The sequence below is a fragment of the Halichoerus grypus genome, chromosome 10 (genome assembly GCF_964656455.1).
Source record: "Halichoerus grypus chromosome 10, mHalGry1.hap1.1, whole genome shotgun sequence".
Lineage (NCBI taxonomy): Eukaryota > Metazoa > Chordata > Mammalia > Carnivora > Phocidae > Halichoerus > Halichoerus grypus.
In genome coordinates, this window is record NC_135721.1 from 2,123,162 (window position 1) to 2,145,155 (window position 21,994).

The window sequence follows — 21,994 nt, forward strand, 5'->3', positions numbered from 1 at the left end:
GGAGATGGGGGGACGAGCACATGGGATCTGTCTGTATTGTTCCTATAGCTGCAGGTGGATCACACCACTTCAAGGCGAAAAGATCAACAAACACATATAGTGACATAAGTGATAACAAAAGGAATTCAAGAAATGCTTTGAACAATGGCAGCAAATTCAGAAGAGGGCAGCCTTCCAACGTGAATTTGAGGAAGACCATTTCTCTGGATGTGTTTATGTATCAACAATTACTTCCTAAGAAGTTCCCCTTTCATAAATAGGGGTGTAATTACAGGGGGTGTGATCATGGAGTGTGATTAAAGGAATGTGATCACAGGGGTGCAATCACGGAGGTGTGACCACAGGGCTTGATCACAGGGGTGTAATCACAGGGGTGTGATCACTGAGGGGGTGCAATCACAGGGATGCAATCACAGGGGTGTGATCACGGGGGGGTGAGATCACAGGGATGCGATCACAGGGGTGTGATCACAGGGGTGTGATCATGGAGGGAGTGCAATCATGGGGTTGTGATCATGGAGTATGATCATGGGGGTGCAATGACAGGAGTGTGATCACAGGGGTGTGATCACAAGGGTGCTATCACAGGCTGCAATCATGGGGGTGTGATCATGGGGATGCGATCACAGGGCTGGGATCAAGGGGGGGTGTGATCACAGGGATGCAATCACAGGGATATGATACGGGGGGTACGATCATGAGGGTGTGATCATGGGGGTGCAGTCACGGGGGTGTGATCGCAAGGGTGCAATCATGGGGATGTGATATGGGGGGTGCGATCACGGGGGTGTAATCACAGGGAGGGGTCTGATCATGGGGGTGAGATCAGGGGGATGCAATCACAGGGGTATGATCACGGCGGGGGGGTGCAAACACAGGGATGTGATCATGGGGGTGTGATCATGGGGATGCGATACAGGGGGGTGCGATCATGGGGGTGTGATCACAGGGGTGTGATCAGGGGATGCAATCACAGGGGTGAGATCAAGGGGGTGCAATCATGGCAGTGCGATCATGGGGGGCTGCGATCACGGGGGGTGCAATCACAGGGGGTGTGATCACCAGCGGTGTGATCACCGGGGGTGTGATGATAGGAATATGCTCATGGGTGTGATCACCAAGTGTGCGATCACCGGGGGTGTAAGGATAGGAATATGATCATGGGGGTGCAATCATGGGTGTGATCACCGAGTGTGTGATCACTGGGGGTGTGATGATAGGATTGTGATCACAGGGGTGCGATCATGGGTGTGATCACTGGGGTGTGATCACTGAGTGTGTGATAAGAATATGATTACGGGGGTGTGATCACCAGGACTGTGATGATAGGATTGTGATCATAGAGGTGTGATCATGGGTGTGATCACCGAGTGTGTGATCACTGGGGGTGTGATGACAGGAATATGATTATGGGGGTGTGATCACCAGGGGTGTGATGACAGGAATACGATCATGGGTGTGATCACCAAGTGTGTGATCACTGGGGGTGTGATAATAGGATTGTGATCACGGGGGTGCGATCATGGGTGTGATCACTGGCATGTGATCACCGGGTTGTGATGATAGGATTGTGATCAAGGGGGTGTGACCCAGACTGAACATTTCACTGACATTCATTTTCTGACAAGCACATGTAGACAGAGGTGACCACTCCTCTGATGGAACACTGGGTGGAGTATCTGAACCCAGGTGGGAGTTGGGGAAGTGGACCAGCAGCCCCTCCCCTGCTCCTCTGAGCTCAGCCCATCTGTGCACTCACCAAAGTCACTGATGCCATCTGACCTCCCCAGAGTTGCTGCTGGTCTGCACTGTGTCTTCCCTGCTCCCCCCATGCCAGTGTATCTCCTGGCACTCACGCACATACTGCACTCACGTGCACACGTGTGCGTCTGTCTGCACACGTTCCAGGCTCGCTCTGCACTCTCGCACCCCTCTGAGACGCAGGGCTGCTGCGCATCTCCTCTTCCTGCACACGGGGTCTGACACCTCTGCGTGGAGAACAGCAGCCTGGCACCCGTGGGAACACACCGCCCACAACGAGCGCACAAAGGCCTTCCAGAGCCACAGATGGTGCCGACCCCCAGCTCTGCTCCCTTTGCCGCTCCAAGACCCGCTGCTGCCACGGAAACTGCATTGGTCCCAGCTCCACACGTCGTTCCTAAGCAAATCCCTCTTCGATTCCACTGGTAAAAATGAATAACTCTTTCCCTGGGGGGGCCCATGGCACGGAGTTCCTAACAATCGCAGTGCAGGCCACAGCCTGCCCGGTGTCACTCAGATGTTTACCCTGGGGGTCTCCCCTGGGAGATCACGCATGACTCCTTGAGGCCGGGTCCCTGACCCATCACATTTCTATCCCTGGAGTCTGGCAGGTGCATGCAGCAGGTGCTTAATAAATACGTGTTGGGGGCGCCTGGGTGGCTCAGTCGTTAAGCGTCTGCCTTCGGCTCAGGGCATGATCCCAGCGTCCTGGGATCGAGTCCCACATCGGGCTCCCTGCTCGGCGGGAAGCCTGCTTCTCCCTCTCCCACTCCCCCTGCTTGTGTTCCTGCTCTCACTATGTCTCTCTCTGTCAAATAAATAAAATTTAAAAAAAAATAAATAAATAAATAAATAAATAAATAAATAAATACGTGTTGGATTAAACTTATTTAATTGGTATATTTGGCCCAAACAGAAGTGGGTATACAGAGGCTAGAGCTCTTTCTCACATATGCACACTTGTGTGCACACACGGAAGTGTTACTACACTAAGTAAAACAATAATTACTGTTATAAACACCCATACCAACGTTATGCTCCCACCGTCCCTGCTAGAAAGCACAGCCTTCTGAATGTGCCGAGGCTTCAGTGCTCTGAGGAGGCTCCCACCGTATGGAGGTGAGTGCCGCCAAGCCTCGGCCACAACACATGGGCAGCGACGGGCCAGGCAGCCCTGATGGGCGCTGGTGGCAGCTCCATCCCCTGGCACACATGACATGCGCAGGAGACAGACGCAAGGATAAAGATGTGCAGGGCTCGGGGAACCGCACGGTGCACACACAGCACATCCTTACTCAGTCTACAAAAGAAGAAATCACAAGCCTTCAGCCTAAAGTAAGAAATCAATTAATTTACACTTAAGATTGCTGAATGAAGTGTATTTACGAAGCTAAAGAGCAACAGGACACTTAAGTGCTCTCCAGCACCCAACTTCACCCTCGTCCTGGCAGGGCCCTGGCAGCACAGATTTAGATGGAAAGGACCCCCGCACACAGGCTCCTTCACGGCAACAGAGTTTCCGTGATGTATCTAATCTGGAGAAGAACTGAGACTGAGAAACAGGAAAGGAAGGAAGGAAGTGGGGGAGAGAGAGACAGAGAGAGAAAGCCAGCCATCTATACGATCTTTTCACAAGAAAGCAGGGCTCCGAGGGTGAGCCGCGGGCCCAGGAACGGGAGTGTGCGCACGCGCGCTCGAGCCCCCAGGCTCGCCGTGGCGGCTGAAACATGCAGAGCCCTACCAGGCTGTGCTGCCGTGGGCCGTGTCGTCCAGGTGACAGAGCAGCTCCAGGCTGTGCGCGGTGCTTGATGAATCGTCGGGGGACTCGTGGCTGCCCGGCTCCAGCTCCTTCGGCATCCTCCACACGGCTGCGCACGTCAGGACTTTGCTGTCTGAGGCTGAGCAACAGAGGGCAAGGTCAACAGAGCGTGGTACGTGGCCACAAGCCGGACAGCGCAGCACACCCCCCAGGCGCAGGGGCAGGCACACCCGCTCCCGAAAATATCGAGCCCCGCGGGCCGAGAGCCGGCGGAGCGAGGGCCACAGACCTGGAGCTCGCGAGAACAGCTACAGCTCCCCCCCAGCAGCCGCCTGACCCCTGCCTCCCGTGGCACAGCCATCATTCTGCTTCAGAAGAAAATTTAATTTTCCTCAAAATCGATTTCCTTCCGTCCTTCCTCAACGGTTCTTCAAAACAGGGAGCAAAATGAGGGGGTGGGTGTGCTGCAGACACAAACAGCACGAGTGCAGCTCGGGGCGAAGGTGGGCCCAGGGGCAGGAGGGCCCCGCCCCCAGGAACTCAGCGCCTGGCCAGGGCGCCACCAGAGCCGGGGGCGCTAAGGCGGGAGCGTGTGGGGAACCCCCCGCCGGCGCGTACACGGCGCTGTCCTGCCGCTGCCCTGGTTCTCCAGGCAGACAGCAGCCCAGTGCCCGAAGGCGCCGCACGGACACAGCGTCTCCCACAGACAACGGTGGCTGCTCACCACCCATCTCAGAGTCCCGACGCTTGATTTTCAAGATGCTCCCGGAATCTGTATTTGCAGAGCACTTTCAAATGCCACCGTGTGGATAAGAACACTAAGCTTAGGTAAGAAAGACCAGGGATACCTGTCTTCAGGGAACATGCCAGGAGCCAGGTCACTGCCCCTCTACACAATGTTTCAGTAAAACAAAAAGAGAAATAAAACAAACAAAAAAAAATCAGATTTAACATTATGTGATAAAAACTTAATCATGAATTCCTAAACACAAATCCTTCCAAATGTGATTTCCATTTAGTTCCAAACTGCGTATGTGCTACACACTTTCCCTTCTAAAGGCCTTTAGTACATGATGGTAAAACAAGGAACAGGTTTCAACACTAAATCACAGCCGACACTGAGTGAGGACCATAAAGGAAATGCAGAACAAGGGAGAACACTGTGCATTTCCCGCGTGAAGTAAGAACACGAGAGGGCCGCATCCACACCGGGAAGTGTCCCGCTTCTCAGCTCTGTGGCCCTTCAGTCCAAACACCAGCTGATCAGCCAAGCCACCATCAGTGCACACGACGGGCGGATGCCTGGCTTCACCATCATCACCCATGATCAGAGGATGGGTAGGGAGCAGGCTTTCCACCGGGGCTCTCGGATCCCGATCTTGGCGCTCATCTCACATGCCGTTTGCTGAGCCATGTGTATATAATTCATGTTAGCCTTCCCGTTTCACCTAGGAAAATGCAGCATGCCCTGGCTTTTCTACACAAGAAACTAATTTTCCTGTGGAACCTTCCAGGCACCCGGTGTTTCTGCAGAGCCTGTGAGGCCTCGGTGTCACCCCTAAAATACGAGAATATCCACCTGAAGAGGGGGCTGGCAACGCTGAGGCAGAAAGAAGAAGTGAAGGCTGAAACACCCACCCTTTACAGGCCCAGATGGTACGTGTCTCCCTAAACGACACGAAACACAACTACCTAATCTGAGTAGGGATGGAGCTACCCAGTGTGAGAACTAAGGGAGGCTCCTCTGCAAGGGAGGTACATACAGCTTGTCTATGGGAGAACGGGCTGGTGGCAGAGTCCCCACAGAACAAACTCCTTCTCTGGGGAACTCTGCTCAGGTGTCAGGAAAGTAAGTCTTTCCCTGTAACTTCTTCCTCACCCAGCAAACACAGCAGTTGGGGGTGAGATATTAAATGCTTTCACCTTGAGAACAGTCATTAGACAAGAATGCTTTGCATTGCCGCTTCTAGTTAACACTATACTAGAGGTCCTGACTACTTCGTGTGGCGAGGAAAAAGTAAAGGTGTAAGAATGGGAGAAGAAGAAATTAAAACACCACTACTTGTTAATGACGATGTATGTAGAAAACTTAAGACAATCTATACTGTTAGAAACAAAACAGGGAATTTAGCAAAATTGCTGAACACCAAGGTGATATATAAAAATTAATTGGGTATCTGTAGATTAGCAACAAAAATTTAGAAAATTTTAAAAAACATTAATAATCACATTAAAAAATCAAGTATCCAGGGCACCTGGGTGGCTCAGTTGGTTAAGCGACTGCCTTCTGCTCAGGTCATGATCCTGGAGTCCCGGGATCGAGTCCCGCATCTGGCTCCCTGCTCAGTGGGGAGTCTGCTTCTCCCTCTGACCCTCCCCGTTCTCATGCTCTCTCTCTCACTCTCAAATAAATAAATAAAATCTTTAAAAAAAATCAAGTATCCAATAAATCTCAAACTAAAGAAGTGTAAGACCTGTACATGGCAGAATGAAGACCACTGCTGAGAGAAAGTAAAGGCCTATACATGGAGGGGTATACCATGTTCAAAGACAGCTTCACTGCTGTAAAGGGTCCATGAATTTTTTTTTTTTTTTTAAGATTTTATTTATTTATTTGACAGAGAGAGACACAGCGAGAGAGGGAACACAAGCAGGGGGAGTGGGAGAGGGAGAAGCAGGCTTCCCACTAAGCAGGGAGCCCAATGTGGGACTCGATCCCAGGACCCTGGGATCATGACCTGAGCCAAAGGCAGACGCTTAACGACTGAGCCACCCAGGCGTCCCATGGGTCCATGAATCTTAACTAAAGTTCCAAAAGGCTTTTTGGGTAGAAGCCAACAACCCGCTTCTAAAGTTCTAAAATTTACATGGAAATGTGAACTGCCCACATAGTCAACAAAACAGTCATGAAGAAGAACAAAACTGGCTGATTTATAAATCTGTAATTAATTTGGTACTGGATCACAGATAAATAGACCAGAGAAAGAAAATGCAATCTAGAAACAGACCTTACAAGGATGGTCAGCTGACTTATAACAAAAATGCCACTGCACTAAAGTGGACAAAGGATGGTCTTTCCAGTAAAAGATGCTGCATCAATTGTATATTCATGAGAAAAATGAATTTGTATCCTATCTCACAACACACCCAGAAATCAATTCCAAACAGACTGAAGATTAAAATGTAAAAGACAAAATAATACAAATCTTTTCTATAATACATAGTAGAATATCCTCACAACCTTGGGATCAGCAAAGACTTCTTAAACAGGGCAGAATAAAACACTAATCATAACAGAAAAGACTGGTAACATAGACCACGTTAAAATTAAGAATGTCTATCTACCAAAAGACACTGAACTTCACAAAATTAAGAACTTGGAAAGACACCATGGAAAAAAATGAAACAAGGGGCGCCTGGGTGTCTCAGTCAGTTAAGTGTCTGCCTTTGGCTCAGGTCATGATCTTAGGGTCCTGGGATGGAGCACCGGGTCAGGCTCCCTGCTCAGCGGGGAGTCTGCTTGTCCGTCTCCCTCTGCTGCTCCCCCTACTCATTCTCTCTCTCTCTCTCTCTCTCAAATAAATAAATAAATAAAATCTTTTTTAAAAAAGAAAAAAAAAATGAAGCAAAACTGGAAGAAAATATTCCAATACATATATCTGACAAAGGGCTTGTATCCAGAATATATAAAGAACTCTCACAACTTAGTAACACAACCCAATTTTTAAAAATGGCAGCAGATTGAATCAGACAATTCATAAAAGAAAACATGAACGGTCAGCAATCACCAGAAAGGATGCTCAACATCAATGGTAACTGGAGAAAGGCAAAATAAAACCAAAATGAGATGTACTACATACCTACTGGAATGGCTAAAATTTAATTTTAAAAAGATCAACAATACCAAGTATTGGCAAAGATGTAGAACAATGGGTCTCTTGCAGATTGCTGGACATAGTGTAACACAGTACATTTTGGAAAACATTTTGGCAGTTGGGCATTCACTTACCAGATAACCCAATGATTCCACTCTTAGGAGAGGTTGTCACAAAGTGTGACTTACTGATAACGAGCTTTGTGGCCACTCCTGATTTCGGCAGCTAAACCTGGCCCCACAGCAATAGCGGCCTGGAGATGGTACGTGACTGCCAGAAGTCAGGGGTAGCAATTATCGTAACGACCAACAAGGCAGCGTGCCAGGCAAGGAAGGCCAACTGGCCGAGTTGTGGCAACAGATAACAAGAGACAGCATTCCTAGGAGCAAAACAGATGGTCCCTCAACAGAGCACTGCCTGCCTAATACATGCATGCATACATACATACATACCAATTCAAAGGAAACAGGAATGGATGAGCAGGAAGCTGAGGGAAGTCACCCTATTAAAAGTCATGACCCCTCACCCAGCTCTGGTCTGAGCAGATTTCAGACCTAAAAGCCACTGACAGAAAACATGGCCAGATCCCCAGGAATTAGGAACCCGTAACACCAGGGCAAGTGCCTACGGTGATAGGTTAGCCCAGTGTGCACCCAAGAAGACCTACTGCCCCTTAGTTGGTGGTCATACACTGGGCAAAGGTAATACCCAACAGTTCAAGGCCTACTGAACACAGGGTCTGAGATCTAAAGTGTCCTGTCCCTTATTAAGGTAGAGACATTAGAGGGGCACGTAATAAATAAAATCCTAGACAAAGCCTGGTCACAATAGATCTTGTGGGTCTGCAGATCCAGCCAGTGCTCATCTCCATGGTCCGTGAGTGTAGAATGGGGCTGACGCTGATGCCCCTCCCCATCACAGGCAGTGGAGACGTGTGTCTACGTTAAGGATCAAGGGCATGGAAGGGCCTTGTTGAATTGGCCATCTGGCCTCTGCACAAAGTCAGTGGGTCCTGCGGAGGGTCTGTGGGCTACTCTAAGCTCAAAAGAGCAGGCACCCTGCTCACAGCTGGAGTGCCAGACCTAGGTCTCTGTTAGAGTAACTCCACCAGCCGCAGGTATGTGACATGTGGACACTGCCCTCCAAATGCCTATTTTCCTATCCCGATGAAGACAGAGGACTGCAAACCATCCACACACCGGTGCATGTGGTTTTGCTGCAGGGCTGTTAGTGCTCTGGCCTGCTATCATAATATGCTGCAGAGGCATCTGACACCCTGCAGAACCGTGCCCTGAGCCAGGACAGCGATGACATCACGCCGCGTGCAGCAGACCCCAGCAAGCGGGTGGGAGATACCCCGCAGAGACTCAGGACCTGCCCACCTGGCGAGGTGTGAGGTCCGGTATTCTGCAGAAGCTGCATCCGACACCCACAAAGGAAGAGGCACAATGCCTGAGGGCCTCTTTATCCTGCAGCCGACATGCTGTGCATCTAGGGACACCGGGCCAGCCCAGATGCTCGGCAACATGGCGGGCTGCCGGCTGAGTGGCAGTAAGGGCCAAAGGGCTCAGCGGCGGGTCAAGCTGAAGATACATGACTTGGAGGACGTGCTGGCGTGGCAGGTGTCAGTGATAGAAAGGGTACAGCAGGGCCTTCCTGGGAAGAATCTCAGGGTTCCAGAGAATCACATGCATTTTAAAACACTGCTGTGGCCATGCTTCTGGGACCTGACAGGTGGACCAGGGGACACCAAGGGACCAAGTGTCACTCATTCCAGAGCCCCATCATACCCACCGGGACACAGTTAGGCCCACAAGGCACAGGACAACTCCATAGACCGTGGACTCCTGCTATGTGGTTCTATGTCCCCAGCACAAGAACACACAGGCCGGGGGAATGTGTACTTCTACATGATACTGTGTCCCTAACACGAGAACCCACAGCCCTGGGAACCAGGAACGAGAGCAGGGCTGAGACCACTTGCTCTTCCCCCAGGACCCACAGGACGCTTGTGTTTCCTGTGCCCCTAACTCTGGGCTGCGCAGGGTCAAAGGTCCTAATTCCCATGGGGGGGTGCGCTTTTCAGGGACAGAGCAGAGATTCCCTCAAGCCACAAGTGACAACGGCCAACATGCCACTGAGATTTTGTGGGTGTTGTTAGGTCGCCATAAGCTGACTTACAAAACCATCCAGCCTCTGGCTGTAATCATTTGTGTCCGTGCTTGCTTCCACTTGGTCATGGGAAGACAACACGGACACTGCCCACAAGGACGCCAAACATGACCGAAGGGGAATAACATAAGGACATCGGCAAATGCCTCAAGAGAGACCAGGTGAAGTGCTGCGGGAAGATTGCCTTCCCAAGGGGAGGGGGTTATTTAGCTGCAGCCCCAAGGGGGACCGGGGCACGTGGAAATGGACGTAAGGCTTTCCGCAGGTAGGATTAAGGTCCCAGTGGCTTTGGAGGATTTCAATTTGGGATATGGTAAAATGAATGAAAGCCATAAGAAATGAGGTTTGACGCCCTACTGGGATGGACCAGGAAGGGTCCTGAAGACTAGCTGAGGACTGTGGAGGGTCTGCTCTAGATAACAGGGTGGAGGCTGACAACTCTGAGTGAGGACACGGTGCCTGGCAGGGAGAGGACACGTTCCATCAATGCAAAAACACTAGGCCCTGCGCCGCGCTTGAGAGCAGACGATCTGGCATCAGTGTGTAAGACGGGCTGAATCAGGAAAGAGGCTGGCAGCCAGGACACAAGTCAGGAGCATTACACACTGGCAAGACAGGGTCACGGCCACAAAACCACCAGGCAGACAGCGCGAGAAGACGACCCTTAGTGTCCATTCTAGAAGTCCCGGATGCGCACTCCTGCCGTGCGGCTCCCACGTTGGCCGGAAGGCGCACAGCCTCCAGAACCGCCATGGCCCGCCACGGGGCCCACAAGGCACAGGGACGCCACGGGCGCAGCGTGTTCTGACCTTGTTCCATTTGCACCGTGCACGGGGCCTGAGTCAATGGCGAGCAAAGGCTCTCCAGGGTGGGCAGACGAGGGAGCTGCCGAACACAACTGGGGACATGCCACGGGACGGGGAGGCCAGGGTGGTTCCCACCAGGCAGGTCACACCTGCAGAAATGAACAGTGACGGGCATGACAACTCGGCCCAGCACATGAGTCCGTGTAAGACAAAAAGAAAACCGCACTAGGTACGCTTGCAAAATGCAGAGAACCGTACATTTTTCTGAAAATTGGTGAATAAAAGGAAAAAAGTGAGGAAATTTCTAGCATATGAAAAATTTACTGGATTTTCTGAAAGATTATAAAGTTTTGTTACCAGAACTTACTATGAAAATTTGATGGGTCCAAGGTGAATCCAAAGTTCCTTATTGAGAAACGTAACCCCTAGAAATCACCCTGAGAAAGACCAGAAAGTGACATCGTGTGTACTCTGGGCACCCGCCAACATCACCCACCCTAGAAATGCGCAAAGCTGCAAAATCTGCTGCATGAAGAGTGCGCCTTAGGTCCAAGGAACACGGTAGGCATTATCAGAAACTCTCCAAATCCTCAGAAGCAGATGAAATTGAAGGTAAACAGTACTGAGTAAGAAATGCTGGAGTTTGCCCATCGAGACATGCAAATTGGTTCTGAAACTCGGAGGATTTCCATATCTGCATGAGTCTCAACAGAGCATTCAACGCAAATCCAGCAGCTATCAAAGAAACTAAGGTGCTTTTAAGAAGGAAACCCCGATGTTTAGAAGGAAACGCTGTAATAACCAGCAAGGCATTCCACTCTTCTCTCTACGTCTGAGTGCATCCTGAAGGGAGGTCCTGTAGCGCACGGATCACTGTTGTAACGAGCTCGAGCCCCGGGAGCCCCGGGAGGGCAGGCCCACCATCGCAAGAAAGCAAGCTCAGGGCGCAAACCACGGAGAACGCAGCCACGTGAGCGAGAAGGGAAGGCCCACGCCGCGCACAAGGAACCTCGCCCCTCCGTTCTGTGAACCAGGAGACTGAGGCCCATGAAGTTAACCGGCTGCACCGTGCTCTCGTGGGTCATCAGTGCCCTAGTCAGACAGGAAACGCGGTGGCCTGACTCGTCAACAGTCCATGGCTTCGGAAAAGAAAATACCAAGTTGTGTCCTGAAGGCCAATTGGAGGCCACTGTCTGTTTTTCACATGGAACACGCAAGCTGAAGGCACTTAATGAGATAAAAAGATAATCAGGTCCAATGAATGGAAGAGGCCTGCCTGAGGCTGCTAACTGTGCCCGCGGAGTGTGCTGCTCACTGTAAGGGATTACTGAGTCCGGGCTTAGAGGAATTCAAAGGAGATTAGGGCCTTTGTAAGCCTGAATAGCTGCTCCAGCCAGCTCAGCTAAAGGGCTAACAGTGCCCTGGCTGGGGACATAATCTGATCCCCAGCCGGACGGGGAGGAGGCTTCGGCCGGGCGCTGGGAGCAGGATGCAGTGGGCGCATTCGGAATCCGAGGGCTATTTTTAGAGTTCAACCATCTCTGCGTCTGGCACAGGCTGAGAAGGATGAAGAGCAATCCAGCTCCACTAAGCAGTCACCTGGGACAGGGAGAGCTGATCTATGTAACTGGCACGACTTGGCCCTGGGCAGAAACCCGCCTTGAGCCACCAGTGAAGAGCCCCCACCTCCCATGCAGTGCTTAACCTAGGACAGGTCTGCAGACCCACAGCCCCTGCTCTTAGGGGGACCCAGGCCTCCTTGAGGAAGGACCCTGTAACACTGCTGCAGAACAGACGAGGTTTTCCTCCAAGGCTTCCCTAGGTCTAGGACGGTAGCACCACAGGAAAGGGACGGAAGGCTCCAGACCTGCGAGAGCCCGTGACGAGCCCGGGGGAACCACTGGCCAGCAGCCAGACCTACGGACTGGTGGCCCCAATCCACCTCAAAGAGGGCTGGCGGACCAACTGCAGCAATCACCAGATTCCTGAACATATCAAGGGAAGGGGCAGGCGGGGGCGGGCAGGATCCCACCTACAGCAGAGCCAATGACGATGGGAAGAACGATGGAAGCCCCTGGAAGTCCCCTTCCCTCTCAGAATGGTCACCAAAGGCAACTCTGCAACACTAGGGGGAATGGAGAGCTTGGATCACCATCAAAGTCTTGAAAGATGCTGGCATGCTGATTTTATCAGATCCCACCGAGTCCTCGCTTGGGCCTGCGTAGCATGAAGAAGCTCCTGGAGAACGACAGCGGATCATGACAAACTTCATCAGTGACACCAAGGGCTGCCATCTGACGTGCTGGGGCCAGGGACGCACAACAACGCAGCCCCTGGCCTCTGAGACACGGATCGGGGGGGAACATCTTCTCCCAGAACCAGTCTGGAGGGGTCGCCAGCAGCCAGGTCCATCAGCAGGCGGGACAACAGGTCCTGCCCTGGCAAGCCCACATCGGGGCTCACAGCTCCCCACCAGAACCCCATCCAGAGTGGGCACACCTTGCCCCAAATCCACCCCCGCCCTGCCGGGAGCTAAGGACGGTGTGCACTTCAAAGGAGACAGGACAGGAAAGGGCATTCTCTGAGAACGGGACTGGCCGGCCCACTAAGCCCGCAATCCTCGCGCCCCGGCCCTTCCTGGCTCAGAGCATGCTCGCACGCGCCCTTCACACCCTGCTCTGTGATAAACCACGGGGCTCCACTGCAATGGGGTCCGTGAGTGGAGTGCGGCGAGGGTGTCCAGGGAGCTCAGACCCTTGCCCCTCTACGACCCTGCTGCCTCAGCCTGGCCACAACCTTCCTACGGCGCTGACACAGAACCGGTGCCGAGGCTTCCTGCCCACACAGCTCGGTGTGTGAGACCTCACGCCCAGGCTGCCATTCTGGTTCCCTCCACAGGCCCCTGCATGGCCGCTCTGCACCCTGCCCACAGCCCCGGGGCTCTCGCTCCCTCCACACTCCGGGGCACACCACGCCCTGCTGTGACGCCTGACACCAAGGCTGGCGTACTGCCCGCCCAGGACTGCCCCCCGCTGTCCAGCCACGCACACCCCCACCATCCGGCGGCGTGCAACCCCCCTCCCCTGCCATCCTGCCACGTGCGCCCCGCCCCCCGCCGTCCAGCGGCATGTACCACCCCCCGACGTCCGGCCGTGTGCGTCCCCCGTTCCCCTACCCCCCGTCATCCATAGCATCGTGCACCCCACCTTCCCCGGACGTCCAGCAGCGTGCACCCCCTCCCCTGCCGTCCAGCAGCGTGCACCCCCTCCCCTGCCGTCCAGCAGCGTGCACCCCCACTCATGTCCAGCGGTGTGCACCCCCTCCCCTGCCGTCCAGCAGCGTGCACCCCCACTCATGTCCAGCGGTGTGCACCCAGCCCCTCCCCTGATGTCCCACACGGTGTGCACCCGCTCCCTCCACTTCCCCTCCCGGGGTCCCCAACTGAGTCCTAGGGTACCAGAGCAAGTTACCTTATATCAGGTATGAGTAAGTCTTCTATCATAGTTAGTAACTCCTTATATCTAACTTCCCTGTTTGCCCTGCTAGCTGGTTTCCACCTCATGACCCAGATGGCACCTGGTGATCTCATCCAAACGCTGTGTCGCAGGGAGAGTGAAAGGCAGGTGCACGGGGTGGGGAGAAAGCCTGTGGAACCCCAGTGCCACCACCTAAGTGACATTCCTAAGTGTCTAGCCATCTGGACCATGTTGCGGTGTCTTCACCACTAGGAGGCCCAACTTTTGGTGGCCCTTTTGAATCTGGGAAGCAATAGATGACATGCTGACCATGGGGCTCCAACCCAGCGACCTGTCAGGCTGACACCTAAGTGGAGCTTGAACCAAGAGGCGTTCTGCTGGAGGTCCAGGCACAGGGCCCCGCTGGTGCTTGCAGTTTCCAGGCCAAACAAGACCATAGTGTAGAGCCTCCGGCGAGCCCCATGGCAGAGTCCCAGGCCAGACCTAGAATCCTGTGGCCGAGCAGTGCCCGCTTACACGTGGCATCACCCTGCTGTGAGGAAACAGCTCCCAGCTGGCTCCTGGACCCTGGTGGGCAGGACTGGACCCTGATCGTGGGAGGCAGATACTGCTGGCTGGCTCCTGGACCCTGGTGGGCAGGACTGGACCCTGATCGTGGGAGGCAGATACTGCTGGCTGGCTCCTGGACCCTGGTGGGCAGGACTGGACCCTGATCGTGGGAGGCAGATACTGCTGGCTGGCTCCTGGACCCTGGTGGGCAGGACTGGACCCTGATCGTGGGAGGCAGATACTGCTGGCTGGCTCCTGGACCCTGGTGGGCAGGACTGGACCCTGATCGTGGGAGGCAGATACTGTGCGCCGAGTCCTGCACATCACAGCACGCGTGCCATCTGACCCACCACGCCATCAGGAGGGCAGACGCATCTAACATCAAGTGGGAATTCTGTGCATTCCAAACAAAATCGGGCCCCAGCAGGTCCTGAAAGCGGAGCAGGTTCCTCATGCGGTGGCTGCACTGGTTCTGCTCTGGGGATAATCCTCTGATCCCGAGGGAGGAACACCTGCCCTGAGCTTACAGACAGCCCTGCCCAGACACGGCGCCGACAGGAGGTACCCCACGCAGCAGTGTCTGAAAGGAGAGCATATGCCCGCTGGTCCACGCTGCCCAGGTGTGTGGATGGTCAGAGACACAACGGCATCAGCGTCTGGATGGTGGCTTCCATCGTGGCCCCGTGATCAGGCTTGGCAAGAAGAGAGCAAAAGCAAAGCAAGGCAGGCACGCCGGTGGACTGCTGAGACGCAGCAGAGCGTGAGTGCACCTTCCCCACATGAACACTCACCGTGGCATCTCAGCCACGAGGGTCCTGCTGCACAAACACCAGCCACTCCCCCACACCCAGGCTGCGAGGTTCCTAGAACATCACCACGTGCGGGGTGCGAGCCGCTCCCGGGAGGAGAAGATCCGTGTCACGCCAGCAGCCCCCTTTGGCCTGAACTCCCCATCTGCTGCATGAAACGCCCTCTTTCTGAAACACCTGGTGTGGTCTCTTGATCCTGACGGATAAACTCACCCTGATATCTCTAAGGATGGTGGTATCATTCACTGATGAGTAATAGAGAAAAAACAGAGTTTTGGATTGTGCTGCTCCTGAGATGCCCAGGAGAGATCTCAGTAACAGGGCCACAGGCAGTCTGATGTCTATATGTGAAGCCCAGGAAAGAAGTGAAGGGTTTAAGATTATTTTTCTCATGGGGACACCAGGGTGGCTCAGTTGGTTAAGCGTCTAACTCTTGCTCTCAGCAAATGCCATGATCTCAGGGTTGTGAGATCGAGCCCCGCATCGGGCTCCGCACTCAGCAGGGAGTCTGCTTGAGGTTCTCTCTCTCCCTCTGCCCCTCTCCCTGTTTGTGCGCACTCTCTCTCTCTCTCAAATAAATAAATAAATATTTTTTTAAAAAGATTATTCTTCTCTTCCACTATGTTTTTCAACAGTTTCTTTCATTTATCAAATTCATAGATTCTGGGACTTCTGATTCTAACAATACGGCTAATTAAGCACCTTGAAAAAAATTATGTTTCCATAAAACACTTATCTATATTTTTAAATGCACAGTTGTGCTTTCAGGAAAATAAAACAATATGATCAGGAGCAAAAACTAAAGCTGTTGTTGAAGCCAGAAATGTAAGCTACCGCTGCCCTTTCCACATCTGTCTCCACCGGGAATCTACAGACCACACAGTGAACAGGAACTAGGCGTGAGGCCCACAGAAGGTAGAGCATCGGGATCGGGACCTTTGCAAAAGTCTAGACTCCCAAAGGGCCACTTTCTCATTAAAAGAATGAGCTGGTATAGAGACACGTCAAGAGAGCGTGTTTATCTCAGCCATGGCTCGGAGCAGACAGCAGTCTACCTGGGAATCTGTATCCTACCCTGGTCCTCACAGAAGTCTGCGTTTGAATTTACACCGCTGGTATCCTGGACCGGGAAATCCTAGGCCAAGAATTTAACTAGAGGTCCTGGTCATTGGCAGCCCCGGGCATTTTCCAGAGGAGGCAAACTCTCTAGAAGAATGCACCCCCAGGCCAGGCGCTCAGGACTCCTACAGCTTCAGAGCAGCCCAGTAAGGGGCTTGTACTAAAACAGGGTGAAATTCACACTGACTACAGAGCCTCTGAGTGAGAGCCGGCCAGAAGAAGGAGCCCCAGAGTGAGAACTCCAATGACTTCAGCCATGAGCAGCTTTAAATTACTCAAAGAAATGAAAGCTGGAATAAAAAATGATCAAGCAAAAATGACCACCAAAATTTACCAGAAATGTTTTTAAAAGAACCAAATAAAATGCCTAGAAATAAAATTTATGACTGTTGAAATAAACATCTCAGTTGGCAATTTTATAGATTAGAAACAACTGGAAAAATTAAGCACTGGGTACGAAGGTGTGAAGGAAGTGCCCAGAGGGCGGCAGACACGTACAGAGATGGAGACGTGGGGGGGCACGGAGTCCTGCCGCCCAGCCCCGGGGGCGCAGGGGGAGGCAGAGGCTGTGGGAGAGGTCGGGGGTCGGTCCACACAACCTAGAAGGATTCTGTAGTCAGACAGCTTACCGGTGTCTGAGTGCTTTCTTCGATGTATTGAAACTAAAACTGGATATCACAGATGACATTTTATGGGAATAATTTATGTAAGAAGGGTGAGACAGAAGCATAAGACTCAGCTCAGTGAAAATGCCTGGACCCCATGTCGGGCGCGGACACATTAAAACGGTAAGAAGCGAGGGGCAGCTAGAACGTGTAGCGAGCACTGCGCACTCACCATGTGCCAATCTCCAAAGTGCTTCCCGAGTAATAACTTGTTTATCCGCCTCACAGCCTTAAAACGCAGGAACACCCCCACTCACCCAGGCATTTTTATGGTTTCCCCTCTTTTATTTTAAAGATTTTATTTATTTATTTGAAAGAGAGAGCGAGCACGAGCAGCGGGAGGGGCAGAGGGAGAGGGCGTCTCAAGCAGACTCCACACCCAGCGCAGAGCCTGACACGGGGCTCGATCCCACAACCCTGAGATCACGACCTGAGCTGAAACCAGGAGGTGGACATTCAACCAACTGCGCCAGCCAGGCACCCCTGGTTTCCCTTCTTTTTAATCAAGTGACCAAAGTACACGGGACGGGTAAGATCCTCCCTGGTGGTCAGAGAAAACACGTCACCCGGGTCGGCAGGCCCTGACCCACGTCCGCAGCCGCCTTCTCCCGGCGGTACAACCCTGGAGAAGTAACTCCCCTTCGCTGCGGGCCGACACCTCTGTAACCTCAGGGACCGTGTGAGGATGCACACTTAAAGGGTCGGCTCGGACACCAGCAGCAGCACCTCCTCTCTCTCATTCTGGGTCTGAAAGCAAGTGTCTGAGGCTCCCTACAGGACAGGCCCACCAGGGGGGTGGGGCCACGGAGCACAGACAGGTGAGGTCTCCGCGAACGCCCCTCGTCCCAGAGCGCAGCCCAGCACCCTGCCCAGCACCCTGCCCTCCCAGGAGCCCCTGGCATTGTCCTCCCTCACGCTTCCTGAGCATCCCCGCCCGGATCATGTGCACGTGTAGCAGGACTTCCCCCAGCCACACCATCATGTCCCCCAGGCCCTGCAGACCCACATCCTTGGACCCATGGCCCCATGTTGCCCCCGGGCGCCAGGGATGCCGCTCCGAGCCTCATCCAAGGGACGGCTTCTCAGCAGCTGCTGCAAGGAACATGCCTCCACCCCCACACCAGCTCTCAGCGAGGCTGCCCACAGCCGTCCCCTCCATCCACAGCCCTGCCTAGCAGACGCGTAGCACGGGCACCCTGGCAGGACATAGCCAGGCCCAGCCCACCCTCTCCATCCTGCTCACCAAGCCCGCGGCTAGGCCAGGGCTGCCTCTCTAGGGGGCGCTGGGCTCTGTCCCGGACCTGGGTCATCATCTGGCTACGAGAGGTCTGCTCGCCTCAAGAACCCAACCACAGAGAGACCCGGCTCTCTCCAGCGACCGAGCCCTCGGAAGCTGAGGCTCCATGCCCGTGCCAGTGCCCTGAGGGCTGCCCGGAGGGGGTGTCTGCACGGCACGACCCCAGCCTCACCCCCGCCCGACGGCCTCATGGCCAACCACGCAGAGCACCCCCGCGCCTCCAGCAGAACTCTGCACTGACAGTGCGTTGACTTGCAGTCCACGTGCAGCCGCTCGTTTCTCAGGACTACAGAAAGGCGACGGTGACGCTTGCTTGGCATCCCAGTGTTTGCTTTCTGGACAGGGACCATCCACATTCCCATTAAAATGGAGAACGCGGTGATTCATCAGCATTAGCTAGAGCAAACATGGCATGCAGCACCTTCGGCGATGGTTTCTGAAATCGCCATTATAAACTACGCTGGCACCCACTCCTGTCAGAAATTAATTAGTACCCCCCAAAACACCTTCATACCTTCATTCTTCGATAATGCAATGATTTGCTGATTGATGTGTTTAGGTTTCTACTCCATGCCCCAAGCCAAAGCATCAAAAGCTGCCTCCTAAAAATACCAGTGCACGTGGCTTCTACACAGAAATACTCAGTGTGTTCAGTAAGCGCTGGGGACGGGTGCGATGAGTGTGCAGCATGGAGCACGCGGGGGGCGGCTCTGAGCCACGGCCTCGGTGCAGCGTGATTGCAGACGGGCACCAGGGTCCGCTCTCTGGCTCTGGGAGGACCCAGGAGGCAGAAAACGGGGCATATTCATGACACCCCCATGAAATACGGGGGTGCTGCGCGGTAGAAAGAGTGCAGGGCGGACGCAGCGGCTGTGTGATCTGCGGACGACGGGCAGCACAGCCAACAACCACAACGGCACCGCCGTGTGCATGCGGCACAGGGACCTCAGAGCTGTCCCACCACACGCCCCACGGTCTCCCGTCACCGCGCTCCGGGTCCCAGGATCAAAGCGGTGGCAGGACCGGCTCACTGGGTGTCCCAGAGCTGCCGTCTGCCAGGAGCTTGCCGTGAGGAGGGGGACAAAGCTCAGGGCATCCTGGCTTACGCTCTTCTAGGAGTTACCCTCCAACAGGAAAGGCAAGTGTTGTGCTTCACTCTTCTCCTGGGGCGAGAGCGGGGGGTAACGAGGGAGAATTCGGCCATAATTCCAGTACCTTCTCTTCCCACGTTGTCCCCTGCAAACACTTGGCTACCACGGCATTTGCACAGGCCCTCCTCCCCCACCCCAGGTGCGCCATGTGCCTTTATCACCCGCGTCTACGCTTGTCTACGGACAAGCAGACACCCCTGCTGCCCACAGCCCGGACAGCCTACCTGCTCCTGTCTCCCCTCCCCACGCTGCCCCAGGCTGCACCACTAAGGGTCATCCTGCTGCGTGGCTGGGACGAGGAGTCACCAGGCCACCGATGGACGGACACCATCTCCTCACCCGTCTGTCCTTATTCACCTGTGGTCAGCTCCCCCGCTGGAATCTGAGCTCCCGGACGGTGGGGCTGTGGCTGTCTGACTCACTGCACCTGCCTGGTAGGCAGGAAAGGTCAGTGGATGCTTGCTGGGGAAGTCAGCTTGCTTTTCCAAGTCAGGGCAAATGTCCCATCTGACCTTACTATTAGCAAGCAAGTCCTCTGGGAAGGCCACCTAGCATGGCTCCTTGAGTACAACATGGGCTCAGCAGGGTGACCGGACGTGCTTCCTCCAGCCCCTGAGGCGAATCCAGCTCAGCTCTGCGCCCAGGGCCAGAGTGCTAAGGTCGCATGCTCCCTGCTGCCTGCAAGGGCCCTTCTGGCTTCCAGGTCACTGCAGCCCCACTGTGTGCCCCCAAGTCATTCCTAGGAGCCACCTGCATGGTGGGCGCTGCCCCCTTTCCTTGGCCCCGTCTTCCTGGTTCATGCACATTCTGTCACTTTTCTCCTGCTCCAGGTGCTGCACAGCTGTGGGGCTGCCTCCTGCACAAGGAGCCCAGCAGAGGGGACGGCAAAGTGTCCCTGCCCAGCAGAGGGGACGGCAAAGTGTCCCTGCACGTGCCCCCCGGACACAAACATGCCCCCCACGCAGCAACCCTACGCTGGCCCTAGGACGGGGCTCCTCTCCTCTGTGTGTGCATCTGACTCCTCATCTGCAATAGTGGTTGGCTTACACTAATTAGCACAAAAATCCACCCAACTTGAAAACTCGGGAAAGTACATTTGTCTACTGTCCCACACGTGCCCTCCAGTTGGCGATGGGCCTGCCCCGGCTCCTGACGTCCTGTCAGCCAGGAGGCCAGGGGGTGTCTGCGGACATCACCAGCCCCGGTGGCCGGCCTTGAGGGGTAAGGAGAGGGTAAAGAGCAACCCTAAGAAAAGGAAATCATTTTGAAGCACGAAACAGACTCGCAACTGGTCCCCAGGAAAGTTATCTTCTTTATGAAAAGGAAAAATAAAACAAAACAAAATGACAAGGAAAGGCAAATGGAAGGAAGCAGTTGGAGTGACTTCAGAAATCGAGTCCTCTGCTCCAAACAGTCGCTGTGACCCCACCGTATCCATGAGCACCTACTGCACATGCTGCCGACCTCAGGGAGCGTGACCTCACTGCCTCAAGGACGTTCTCGTTAGGCGGCCAATTCAAGAACAGAACCTGATTTCATGAAGTCACAACGCTCAGTGCGAAAGTATTCCTATTTTCACCTGTCCGACCGCCCAAATTAAAACCCAATTCCAAAACAAATTACCTTAATTTCCCATGTCTTTTCAAAAGTAATTGTGATTACTTCAAATTCCTACAGATGGGCCAGAAAAAGAGAAAAAATAGAAACAGCAAATGCTTTTTACAGAAAAGATTAAAACCAAAGCCTGTATGAAATGTGCAGAGCCACCGAATCAAACACCAGAGGATCTTGTACTAATTAAATTGAGTCAGTGTCAGATGGAAAGGCCAAATTCAAACACCAGAATGCTTTCTCAGGTGAAGTGCTTGAAAATGGGAATTTTGTATTCAATACTGCAAAAGAGGTGACCAGCGCGGACGGTGGGTCCAGCATCCTTTGAAGCAGGAAATCCCAGACAAGTCAACGGAGTCAGTTCATGGGAATTCGTGGTCAGGTGAGCCCGTGCTGGCCTGGTGTGAGCACTCGAGGCCCCGCGCCCACGCCGGGAGCCCCCTGTCCACAGAGCCCTCCCGCAGCCCCAGGCCCCCCCGCAGCAGCTCTGGCACAGCCCAGCCCAGGACATGGTGACGGCTTCTCCTGGCCACACATCCTTTCACCCTGGGCAAAGCGAGGGAACCCGTTCTCTGCGCCTTTTGTCTGCAGCAAACATGAAACCCCTGACGGGCTGCAAACAGCTGAGCATTCCCTCCCTCCCGCTCACCTTGCACACACCTACACACACCCTGAACTGTGGTCCCTGACTATTTAGTCCCCTGGCTCATTCCCTCGTGTTTAACCTTGAAACCCGGTTGCAAACGCTCCGACATCAGAGCCTGCAGACGGTGGCGGGCACAGCGCCGGCTCCTGGCGGGTGTGCGCTTTGATGGGCTTGGGGGCAGAGCCAGCTGGCTGCGAGACGCCGTTGCCCGGGGAACGGCCACTGAAGTGTGTGCTCGAGTGGGCACGGAGGCTCTCTGCAGCCGCCGCGGCCGCCGCTGTGCGCGGAGAAGCCCAGC

At 54.0% G+C, this 21,994-nt stretch overlaps 1 protein-coding gene across 3 annotated transcripts in view; it reads right to left on the reverse strand.

Moving 5' to 3' along the window:
- The window catches only part of EIPR1 (EARP complex and GARP complex interacting protein 1), a 136,099-nt gene that overhangs the window by 41,130 nt on the left and 72,975 nt on the right, over positions 1-21,994 (reverse strand). For 2 of the 3 annotated variants that reach the window (XM_078055910.1, XM_078055911.1), the window contains exon 4: positions 3,503-3,659. The exons of the other annotated variant lie outside the window; for it this stretch is intronic. In XM_078055910.1, coding sequence (XP_077912036.1) covers positions 3,503-3,659 — 157 coding nt within the window. The remainder of the gene's footprint in view (positions 1-3,502; positions 3,660-21,994) is intronic. 3 annotated transcript variants of the gene reach the window in all.